The sequence below is a fragment of the Geotrypetes seraphini genome, chromosome 11, assembly GCF_902459505.1.
Source record: "Geotrypetes seraphini chromosome 11, aGeoSer1.1, whole genome shotgun sequence".
Lineage (NCBI taxonomy): Eukaryota > Metazoa > Chordata > Amphibia > Gymnophiona > Dermophiidae > Geotrypetes > Geotrypetes seraphini.
The window spans coordinates 26,246,381-26,259,125 of NC_047094.1; the positions used below are offsets into that span (position 1 = coordinate 26,246,381).

Genomic DNA, 12,745 nt, shown 5'->3' on the forward strand with positions numbered 1-12,745 from the left:
ACTGTATACCTATGTTTTGAATTTGAATCGTATTTTATTTTTCCAATAAAGAAGGGTTCGGTGAACACGCATATGAAACTGGTGGGGTTCAGTACCTCCAACAAGGTTAAGAACCACTGCCATAGAGTTTTAAAGGGCTTTGGGGCTGTTGCTGCACGGCAGCCACTAATGCGGCTTTTTAAAAGAGGCCGTTTTGTCTCCCCACCGGTTAGAGGGTGCAAACTTAAAAAATATCATCAACATCTTTTTTCGTATCGGGCAGCATTATGAGGTAAAGATTTGGAAAAACTGCTTTTGCTTACTAATACTTATGAAGAATTTAGGAGACACCTAAAAACATTTGTTCCTGAAACACTTAGGTAGCTGATTTCAAAATTTTATACAATGATTGATTTTTAAGGTTTTAGTTATGAGTTTTTAGCTTTAAGTTTTATTCAATCTGTAGCATTTTTAATTATTGTAAACCGCATAGAACTTTACGGTCCTGCGGTATATAAATTTTTATTATTAATAAGTGACAAAGGGATGTGGGCATAGTCCAGCCATGCAAGCCATGTATGACTAGCTGAAGCCTGGGACCTCCTACCAGTTTGTTTGATGGTGGAAGTCAGGTGTCAGCTTCTGCAGTATCCTGCCTAAATTAGAAGGGTTAGAAATTTAATTCTAAAAATGTTTCCTCTTCCTAAGGTGATAAGGATCAGTCCAATCTCATCTGAAACAATAGATTTATACAAGACTTAGAGACCAATTTCTTTCCCACTCTTTCTCCCACCTTCTCTTGATCATATAGAGCAGTGTTTTTCAACCTTTTTACACCTATGGACCGGCAGAAATAAAAGAATTATTCTGTGGTCCGGCATCGGTCCGTGGACCAGTGGTTGAAGAACACTGGGCTAAGTCGTGGGCCAGACCCCGCCCATCTCTACCCAATCTCCTCTCCAGACCCTGCCCCATTATAGTACTAATTGCACCTTGCACGTCCCGTGCCTCATCTGGAAGCCTTCTCTCTGACGTTGCAATGTCAGAAAGAAGGCTTCCGGTTCAGGCGCAGGATGCCCGTAGGAGCCACTGCCTGTAGGAGCCACTGCACGTGGCTTTGTGCGCTGAATTAGTTAGGAAGAGGGAGCTGGCTCGAAGATAACGCTGCATCGATCGCACCGTGGATCGGCGGTTGAAGAACAGTGTTTTGGGCCTGATGCACGTGTTGGCCCTGTGGACTGGCAGGAAATATCTTTGGACCGGCACTGGTCCATGGACCGGTAGTTGAAGAACACTGATATAGAGGATCAAGGGGCAGCACATTATGCGAAGTCCATGTCCGTCTGCTTTAAGGGCAATAATTGAGGGCTTTATGGCTGATATCATATGTTACACAATAGAAAATTACCCTAAATTACAATCTGAACTGTGTACCAGACACGTGTGCTGGAAAATAGATCAAGGAGTGCACCACTTCTGAGGGCAGAAAAATCCTGCTGCTGTTTAAACTCAGTTTTAAAATCTGAGGATATACAAGGGACATTCAGTAACTTATCTGCCTCGGTAGGAAAGAAAACAGTTTTCAAAATTTTTTAAAGTCTTTTTCAATGGTCCCCTGATAGCTCCATACACTTCATCCACTTTCCCACAATGACCTTAGCCCCTTTGAAAAGGAATTCTTCTGTTTGACCTTCAAATCAGGATGTTGCAGCTTCCGTGATGTCATCTTCACTTGGAAAACCGCTGTCTATATGGAGAGATTTCTTCAAAACTCAGAATAGAAAATAATCTTGAGGGAGCCAGGTCAGGACTGTAGGGTAGATGGTTCAGCTGCTGAAACCCACGTTCTTGGATGGCAGCCTATGATTGTCATGACATGTGCACTGGCCTGCCTGCTGTGAGTTTTCCTTCTCCTTGAGTGATCATTGTGTTGGCATAACTCTACCCAGTTATGGTTGCCTTGTGTGGCATGAACTCTGTCCTTCATTGCAGAAGACTTTGCCTGCAGATTTTTCTGTCTTGAACATTTGGGGTGGGGAATGACTTATGCGTCCACTGCATTAACTAAGAAAATTCACTTGGTCTTCATGGAGCATCTCCAAGTTCTTCTGATGGTACTGGAGCCTCGTGGCCTTCATGGTGTCGGCATTCTTGGAACCCATCTTGCACCAACCTTGGACATGCCCAACTTTTTTTGAATTATTTTCCAAACTGTACCTACCAAAATACCTGCCCAATTCAGCTAGTCGGGAAACCTTTAATTCATGTCTGACAAAATTAAATCCTTGACTTTCTTGCTTCCACAGGCTGTCCAGTGTGAGCAGTGGTATAGCGAGGGTGAGAGGCACCTGAGGCGGTGGTGCCCCCTCACATGTTGCTTCCCTTCCCCCATACCTCCCTAACTTGCAATTGCGCCTGCTTGGGCTCTGCCTTTGTCACTTCCTAAGCATGAGTCCAGGAAGTGACGTAAGAAGAAGAGCCAGCACAGGTTGGGGGGTCACTGCTTGCGCCATGAACATTATAGAGGTACAGGGGAAGGGAAGCAATGCATGTGCGCGGCAGGGGGGATGGCGGAGATGATGGGTGTCGAATTCCTACCAAGACGTCGCCCGGGGCGTACCTGCTCCCCTAACTATACCACTGAGTGTTAGGGTCATCTTCAGTGGACTCTCTACCCTACTTAAACTGCTTGCTCCAGAATTTTACTTTGTAAAATGATGGGACAGATTTGCCATAAACTGCAGTCATGTGTTCATGGATCTCCTTTGCCTTTTTCCCTTCGTTTTTGTGATAAATTTTATCATTTAACAGTACTCCAAATTAGAGAATGACACGGTGACAAAATTCATCACCGTTCCTGTCTCCGCGGATAACCATGGGAAATAATCCCATGTCATTTTCTAGTGTCTATTTCAACCTCGGTCCTTCTACACCAGCATTCTTCAAAGCAAAGCTTGCGGGTCATTGGTTGTGGCCATTCATACTCTTGATTCTTCCCTCTCTCCTTAAAAAATGACATGAAGATGGTTTATCGCGGTTATCTGCGGGGACGGGGACGGTGATGAATTTTGTCACCGTGTCATTCTCTACTCCAAATCTAGCAGTTTTTTTACTCGATTCTCATGAGGACTCTCCTGACATTCTGTCTCTTGGAATGTTAGACTCGCTATGAGCCACAACTGTGCTTAAGTAACCTTGACACATGTCGCAACATGCAGACCTGTTTCAACACCAATAAAAAACTAGACCAGTCATATAAGCCGGCACCTCAATGGCTTATCTCCAATCAGTCCCTCCCTATTTTATTATACTAAACAGACAGGTGAAATTACAGTTGATAACTTCCTTTCCGACTGCATCCAATCTAATGCTCAAAGGTTACCATATTGTATATGCATGAGGTTAGACAGGCTCTGCTACTTGCTTAATCGGTGCAGGAGGAAGCCAGCCACCTAGGTGAGAATAGTTTTTAAAGGTCTGGAATTGGATTTGAGACATAGTTTGTCCAAAGAACTCTGAAAGGTTGTTTTGTTATGTTGATAGTGAAAGGGGTGGTGCTTTCTCCGCTGTGGGTTCAGAACAGATGAAATTTTCTCTCTAACTTTTCCATCTATATACCGTATTTGCCGGCGTATAAGACGACTGGGCGTATAAGACGACCCCCCAACTTTTAGTTAAAAAATAGAGTTTTGTGTTATACTCGCCATATAAGACTACCCCTTCTTCCGCACACCTTCTCTACCGCCCCGGGTGCAGCACAGCCGGCCAGGTTCCCTTACTTTTGTGGCACTTCCCCGACCAACCGACAACAGCCCCGGTCCGACAAACCTCCCTGCCCTTAACCGCGAATCTAAATTACCTTCTTACAGCTGCTGTAAGAAGGTATTTAGATTCGCGGCTACAGGGCAGGGAGGATTGTCGGACCCGGGCTGTTATCGGTCGGTCGGGGAAGTGCCACAAAAGTAAGGGAACCTGGCCGGCTGTGCTGCAACCGGGGCGGGGCGGCCGCCCCTCTCTCTTGGTAGCCACTCGAACCGCGAGGCTACTCTCCTTCTCCTTACCTGCCATGCCTGCAGCACAGAGCCGAACGGAAGTCTTCCCGACGTCAGCGCTGACGTCGGAGGGAGGGAGGGCTTTGTTTAAGCTTTGTTTAAGCCCTCCTTCCCCTCCGACGTCAGCGCTGACGTCGGGAAGACTTCCGTTTGGCTCTGTGCTGCAAGCAGAGAAGGTAGGGAGAAGAAGAGCCGCGCGACTGAGTACATCCAGCCCCGCAAGTAAGGGCATGTAAACTGTACCCGGCGTATAAGACGACCCCCGACTTTGGGGAGGATTTTAAGGTACTGAAAAGTCGTCTTATACGCCGGCAAATACGGTAATTGTTTCCTTCTGCCTTGGCTAGTTTAAAACTAATGAAGTATCTGCATCATTACTTCTGCTCCCCCCAAAGGTAGTTGAAGTCTGTGTACTCTCTTTGGGTTTTACAGTAAAACCCAAATTGTCCACAGGAGTTCCTACATTGGACAGCTGGTGTTTTAAAGTGCAGCTAAAAATTCCCCGTCCCGGGTTTGTGTTGCAGCTTGGTTACATCATGCAGGAAGTGGCCGAAATGCTGGGCCCGCTGCCTAGTGGGGATTTTTTTTTTTGAGAAAAGTAATTCCAGCTCACTCGTTTTGGAATTGCACGGTTTAGTTTTCCCTTTAGCTGAACTGAATTTGATGTGTTAAAGTAAAAACTGCTTTTGCAGCTGTTCAGAGGCCTGTACTAGATGGAGTAGAATCCCTTAAGTATATATAGGGAAAAAATGAATTGTAAACTCCCATTAAAAAAACAAAACTAGGAAGGACCTAGCTCATGCATTCCGAAGCTGTTAATCCTTTCTAATATTCTGTTAAGAGGTAAGCTGAAGTACCATATTTTCACGCATATAATGCGCGCGTTATACACGATTTTACAAACCGTGCATAACCATGCGCGTTATACGTGTGAGCGCGTTTTACAATTTTTTTTTTAACATTCTGATCCGGCATTCCCCCTGCGAACCGGCATCCTCCCCCCCCGCTTGCGTCACCCCCCCCTCCCCCGCGATCCTATATCCCCCCCCAGCACCGCAAAGACATCTCTTACCCAATTGGGCACCGGTACCAGCACCAATGCACAGCATGTGCCAGTGCCAGGGCCTGAAGATCCTCCCTCGTTGGTTTTGGGCTGGGCCGGGCAGTGCGAGAGAGATCCTCCTTCTTCCTCTGTCGGGCTGGACTAGGCTTTGAGCATTTGTGCATGCTCAAAGCCTTCTGGTCTCGCTCTCTCCGAGATTATCTCGGAGAGAGCGAGACCAGAAGGCTTTGAGCATGCGCAAATGCTCAAAGCCTAGTCCAGCCCGACAGAGGAAGAAGGAGGATCTCTCTCGCACCGCCCGCCCCAGCCCAGCCCAAACCAACGAGGGAGGATCTTCGGGCTCTGGCACATGCTGTGCATTGGTGCCAGTGCCCAATCGGGTAAGAGTCGTCTTTGCGGCGCTGGGGGGGATGTAGGATCGCGGGGGAGGGGGGTGACGCGAGTGGGGTGGGGGGAGGATGCCGGTTCGCAGGGGGAATGCCAGATCAGATTATCTCGGATCAGAGGGGGAGGGGTGTGTGACGCGAGCGGGGGGGGATGCCTGTTCGGAGTAGGCGGGAGGAGGTTTTAGCATGCGCAGTATACGCGTGTGCGCGCTATATTAACATTTTATTACATAAATTTGTGTTCCCCGCGCGGTATACCCGTGTGCGCGTTTTACACGGGTGCGCGGTATATGAGTGAAAATACGGTAGTTCTCTGAAGGATAGTCAGTCTTCCTCATGGTGTTGGCTGTTGAGTAAGTTTGCTTAGAAGTTTTCAACAAAAACTTTAAATGTTTTGACTTCTGCACCAATTTCTCTAGGCAAGTCAGAAGAATGCTCTCTTATTGCACTGTCGAAGTTTGAAAATCAATAAAGATTTTTTTTTAAAAATGCTCTCAACGCACCTTATAAAAATGTGGCATTGATGATCTGTAGATATCTAAGGGATCACAATATCTCACCCTCTATTTATTAGACTAAAACCAGCAGCGCAGCATTAAATAAGATCACGAATCAAAAATTATGTGTAATGCGGGAGGGCCCTCAGTTATCCCAACTCGTATATGGGGTGGACCAAACAAAATTGTCACTCAATAATAACCCAAAAGGGTAAATTGTGAAACATCCCCGGACCCTTCCCGTGTGATTGTGCCAAAATTTATATAATGTGTCCAAACAAATTAATTATTTGCATTGCTGCTACTGTTAGTACAAATGTCAGCGTCTAAATTAAATATCTCTGCAAAAGCAGTGTAAATGCAAATACACTTCCAGAAAAGATAAAGCATAACGCAGTACTTATCTTCAGGCTTGGAAAAAGTCAAAACCCAAGACCGCACTGCATGCTGATAAAGTCTGACGGGGCTCTGTTTTGAAGGAGAAAACCTCCTTCCTTGGGAGCTTTGGCACTGCTTCACTTTGTGTAAGTGGTTCCAGCAAGCTATGAAATAAGAAGCAATTTTGAACATCTTTCCCATTGGGTTGTTTTTTTTGTTTTTTTATAGTTCAAATATTTTTTATTGAAAAAGTTTTCCATATAAACAGACAGTAGAATACATTTTTCAAAATATTTCCACATAACAATTCCCAATGTAAGCAAGGGATTTATATGTCTAAAATAAACATCTCACCCCCCCCCACCCTTCCCCCTCATACAGAGAGTATAACATCATACTCATTCATACACATGCATACTATTCACCCCTAACTCTTTTCTCATATAACACAATTAGACAGTAGAATACATATTTCAAATTTTATATTGTTTGATAAAATTTGCAAATATCTAAGGCATCTAAAGTGTAATACAGGGTTGTCCACTTTATTCAAACATGGTAGAACATCACTCGCATTCTCCCTCCTAGATCTGCAGTGGAGTGGTACCTAACGGGATGTCGCCCCCTGCAGCAGTGTTGATCATTCCATGGTATGAGCTGCAAGACTGACCTCTGCAGTGGTAGATGACCGCATCCCCTGAGTGCTGCTGATGTAGTTTGCAGGATAGGAGGAGAACTTGAAGATATTATGGAAACTGGCCACAGTTTTAGTTGCTTCTGTAGTGGTCCTAAGTACTGGTGTACCCTGGGGGGAGGGGGGAAAATCCTTTCACTTAAAATGAATTTAAACTGCAAAGCCTTGGCCTTTCATCATATGCTTGCTTAATGGTAAGAGGCTTGGACAATTATTGGAGAACTGCAACACATGGAAGGGGGTTTTGCAGGTTTTAGTTAGTGGTTCTTAATAATCTGTGCTACTTCTTGGTCAGTACCTGACGAAACAGGTGGAGCTGGTGCGGCAGGTGAACGAACAGCATGCCAAAGTCTATGAGCAGCTGGATGTGACGGCACAGGACCTGGAAGAAGCCAACCAGAAGATGGTGGCAGACGGCAGAGTGTCTCAGCAGAAGATACTAAGGTAAGAATTAGACTCTGGGACTCAGCCTTAAATAACGAGCAGCTCTATTCTGTAATCTCATCTTTTATGCGAACATCAGAATAACCTTACTGGGTCAGATCAATGGTCCATCTAGCCCGGTATCCCGTCGTCACAGAGGCCAATCCAAGTTGCATGTACCTGGCAAAAACCCAGACAGTAGCAGCATTCCAGAATCCCAAAGAGTATCAAGATTCTATGCAGAATCTCAGAGTAGCAAGATTCCGGAACCCCAGATGATTCCATGCCACCGATCCAGGGCAAGCAGTGGCTTCTCCCAAGGCTGTCTCTAGCAGTTTATGGACTTTTCCTCCACGATCATATATAGCTGTTCAGGAGCTGTAAGGGTGGTAAGCTTTTTCCTATATCCAATTAATGATCTTTGCTCCACTTACATGAGTGATAGACAGGGCTGTGGAGTCGGGACACAAAACCTTCCAAATCCTTTCTAGGAGTTTGCAGGATGAGTTGGGGGACAAGCTTTGTCCCTATGTCATTCTCTAGGTGCCACTTCCACTAATATAAATATAAAATATTACATTTTGTAATCAGTCAAAAAAATATTCTAAAAGTAAAACCATATCCTGAAACCAATGGGTTAATAAAATTATCTATGAAATAAGAAATTCTTAGCATTATAATATTTGCATGACCTACAAATTAACTATTAAGAGTAGGAGTCAGCACATTTTCACCATCACCCGACTTCACAGCCCAAAAATGGCTTCTGACTCTCCAATTCTATAGCCCTGGTGGTAGAGAGATGCTGACTTCTCAGAACCTAGAGATAAAACACTTTTTGGTGGATGACATTTCCCATTCAATTGGCTGTTCAGAGGCCTGTACTAGATGGAGTAGAATCCCTTAAGTATATATAAGGAAACATCTAACAGTTAGATGTGTTTACATATCTGATTTCATGCTACCCATTCATGTCGCCGTTTTGGTTATCTTGTACCCATGTGCATTTAACACTTAAGAGTTAAGCCATCTGTCTCTAGAATTCTAGGCATTATTTCTTCTGGGTTTTTTAACTAGGGGCTGAAGGTTCTTTTAATGCTCGGACAGTAACTTTTTTTTTTTTTTTTTTTTAAATTGAGGATGAAAGGTTAGCCTTGGTGACTAGCAGGTGCTTTTGTTGGTTTTAGCTTGTCTTATAATGTAACAGAAGAAACTGATTGTGTTGTTGCATATCCCCCTTGCAGTCTGACGGAGACAATTGAAGGTCTGCAGGCACAAGTGGAGGATCTTCAGCAGCAAGTGGAAGATCAGAAGAGGTCGGCTCAAGCTGGTCAGCGTCGAGAGAGGCTAGAGCAGTCCAAAGCGCTGTCCGTACACAGTGTCCCCTGCCTGAAGGAGTTGTATGACCTTCGCCAGTAAGACATTTTAAGCATTCACTGTTCATTTATCGGCCAAATATTTTTATTGGATTCTTGATATACCATCTTTCTGTGGTACAACCAAAATGTTACATGTTACATACAGGAATTTTGACTCTAGTGGGCTGATACCCGCCGAAACCCTAAGTTTTGCACTTGGGGCAATAGAGGGTCAAGTGACTTGCCCAGGTTCCCAGTTCTCAGGCCATTGCAATAACCATTAAGCAACTCGACAATTTTTTTTATTTTTAATAATCAAGGCTTCAGTTACCCAGATTCTGCTAATCTGAGCCTTTGCCATTTTGCATCTGCAACTGCTTTTCCTGCTGGCACTGCATAACTGGCACGAGAAGTTTTACTTATAAGAGAATAGAATTAGTGCCAGTACTGATAAAAGGGATGGAAAACCTTTCATACGCTGAGAGATTGGAGAAACTGGGTCTCTTTTCCCTGGAGAAGAGGAGACTTAGAGGGGATATGATAGAGACTTATAAGAGGGGCATAGAGAGAGTAGAGAGGGACAGATTCTTCAAACATTCGAACAATAAAAGAACAAGAGGGCACTCGGAAAAGCTGAAAGGGGACAGATTCAAAGCAAATGCTAGGAAGTTCTTCTTTACCCAGCGTGTGGTGGACACCTGGAATGCGCTTCCAGAGGACGTAATAGGGCAGAGTACGGTATTGGGGTTTAAGAAAGGATTGGACAATTTTCTGCTGGAAAGGGGGATAGAAGGGTATAAATAGAGGATCACTGCACAGGTCCTGGACCTGTTAGGGCCGCCGCGTGAGCGGGCTGCTGGGCATGATGGACTTCAGGTCTGACCCAGCAGAGGCATTGCTTATGTTCTTATGTTCTGGGTGGGTCTCTAAGCAGCCCCAGGGGCAGGAGGAATGACTGGGAATGGCAATTGAGCAGTAGATGCTTGGAGGATGACGTGGTGCTATGGCTAGAGAATGACACGGGGACCGACTTTCCCTGTCGCCGCAGGAACTCATTTTCCCATCCTGGAGAGCTCTTTTCCTGCCCCATTCTTGAAAGCTCTGTTTTCATCTGCATAAGCCTCAAACACTTTAAAATCATAAGTGTTTGAGGCTTGTGTGGTTAAGGCAGAGCTTACAAGAAAGAGACAGCGACATAACTCATGGGGACGGGAAAATTTATGTCCCTGTCCCTGCCCTATTCTTGTAAGCTCTGCCTTAACCACACAAGCCTCAAACACTTATGATTTTAAAGTATTTGAGGCTTATACAAACTAGGACGGAGCTTGCAGGAATGGGACAGGAAAATAACTCTCTGAGATGGGAAAATGAGTTCCTACGGGGACAGGGAAAAATTTGTCCCCGTGTCATTCTCTAGGTATAGCTTACCAGGGAGGGGAGTGGAATTGCCAGGGGTTGCATAAAACTGGATTTTAGGAATAGTTTTCTAAAGAAAAAGACAACTGTGTAATGGGCCAGTTGTGCATTGGAAGCTCAACTGAATTGGGAAGGGATTGGATTCAGCTCCAGCCTTTAATAGAAGGTAAGCTACATTCAGGCATGGTGGGCTGGTTTTAAAGTATGCCTGAAGCAGTGGCCTTTGAATCCTGCTTTCTGTGGTTCAGCTGCTGCTCTGTTGAGCAGTTCCACTTTTGTAGTAAAGTGGCCTAATGATGATGTAGCATCCAGATAAGTGAGAGAGAAAAACCACAAGTTATAAGGATGACACAGTACCAAATCCACAACCAATCCCGCATGAATATTTAATACACTGTTTTTTTAGGACTGCTCAGAAGTGGCCATTTTTGGTTTAACTTTTCACGCTGGCAACTATGACTCACTGTCGCTTCCTCATGCATTCATACAGTCAAATTATTGTGCTTCATTGACTTCTTAACATAAGTTGAATGAAGTATATTGATCATATCTTTAACTTGTTCTCTTGAATTGTGCAGGAGAGCCAAATGCTAACATAGCTTTGTTTTGTACACTGCGTCAGGGCAAAAAGATTCCTTCAGCTTGAACAGAAAGAACTCTGTGGCACATTCATTGAATTAATTTGGAGATTACATTGTTTTTATAAGCTTGTGTCTGTATGTAACTAGCAGTAATTCACGGAATGCTAAAAAGATAGTGAATAATGAAATTATGTATTTGGTGTAAGCAATAACAATAATTTTATTCTTATATACACAGCCAAACCTTCAGTTCAAGTCGGTTTACAATAAGAAAAAGCTGGACATAGAACGAATAACAAAAATTATCAAATGGTTTCTCAGAAAAATACAGATTACAATTAAATCAAAATTTATCTCAAAGGTGGCTCAAAGTGAGAAGAGTCTGAACATACAATAAATAGGGATCGTACTTATCAAATATCTTAAAAGATAGAAAAATGCAGTTAAGTCAAAAAATTTCAAACAAAATTTTTTTTTAAGTTTTCAAAATAAATAAGTACTTCAGTTTAACATGAACTGTTACTAGGTATACATAAGACATTGCTGCTTTCACTAGCAAACTTGATTTAAATATGGTGTGGGAAAAACTATTTAATCACAATGACATGTCTTATCTTCCTCCCCATTACCCTCAGGAATTTTGTGTACGATCACACTTTCGCAAGAATTGTATCCCTTCAGACGGAAGAGTTTCCGCTGGATGAAGAAAATGCCATTTTGAGGAAGACTCTGTCAGCACTTCAAGCTCAGATGGACCTGGAGAGAAGAAAGAGGAAAACGATAGAAGAGGAATATAGCCTGGTCCTGAAGGAGAATACCCACCTCGAGCAGAGGCTGACAGACTCGGATACGTATAGAGTGCGGGCACAGGAGCTGGAAACTGAAGTGGCAGAAATGCGCCAGGCGTGCCAATCGGAGAACGCATTTGTGAGCCGTGTGGAAACCTTAGCTGCGGAAGGCTATTTTCAGTCTTGGAAAGAGTGGAATCTGTGCCGTCTTGAGCCCCGGGTGACTGTGCCAGAGACTGTCCATACCTCTCTAAAGCGAAGCACCAGCCAAACACTTCTCAGTGGCGCTGCAGCAGAAGAAATTCTCCACGGCCACGAAGAAACCTGTATAAGGAGAACCGAGGCTGTGAAACAGAGGGGCATCTCTCTGCTGAATGAGGTGGACGCACAGTACATTGCGCTGAAGACCAAATACGAAGAGCTGCTTCAGAAATGTCAGGGGGACGGCGACTCCCTGAGCCATAAGGCAGTTCAGACCACCAAAGACTGTAGCAGGAGCCCAAAGCCCGAGGCTCTTCCGCTAACCAGAAGCCAGGAATCTGTAGGCCACAAACTCGCTGACCTGTCCCAAAATATACAGCCAGAATATAAAACACTTTTTGAAGAAATCTTTAACAGTATTAGGAAAACAAAGGAAGAAATACATGAGCAAAGAATGAAGTACAAATATTTTTCTACCCAGCTGTAGATGTGTAAAAATTGATGGTGATCTTCTTAGATCAGACAAATGTTAACTACTGAAATTAAAAAAATCTTTTAACACGCCTCTTTGGCCAAAGGTCTTGTTGCTGGGTTTTGCCCTGTGGGTTGTAGGTTTCTGTTGAAGCAAGCAGAAATTTAGCTGTAACAAAACCTGTTTCTAATACCAGCGAAGGACAGTTCTTTAGTTTAATGGGTTCTTGTTTTGCATGTAATTGAATACTAAGATTAGTTCAACCCCAGTTTTGGTTGTATAGTTCCATTTTGAAACTTGTGCTAATTCATGAAAGGGTGCCACTCACTAAACATGCCCATAGGAATATAATGGGCATCTTTAGCATATGCTAACGTGCTTAGCACCCTTTGAGGGATTCTTTGCCCTTAGTGTGTCTCCTGCCATTTATCCAATGGATGTGCCTGTATCTCTTCTG

At 44.0% G+C, this 12,745-nt stretch overlaps 1 protein-coding gene across 1 annotated transcript in view; it reads left to right on the forward strand.

Moving 5' to 3' along the window:
• Positions 1-12,745, forward strand: part of CDR2 (cerebellar degeneration related protein 2) — a 36,689-nt gene extending 23,944 nt beyond the window's left edge. Inside the window, exons 3-5 of the mRNA XM_033963498.1 lie at positions 7,345-7,493; positions 8,717-8,887; positions 11,463-12,745. Of these exons, the coding sequence (XP_033819389.1) occupies positions 7,345-7,493; positions 8,717-8,887; positions 11,463-12,303 (1,161 nt within the window). The 3' untranslated portion in view covers positions 12,304-12,745. The remainder of the gene's footprint in view (positions 1-7,344; positions 7,494-8,716; positions 8,888-11,462) is intronic.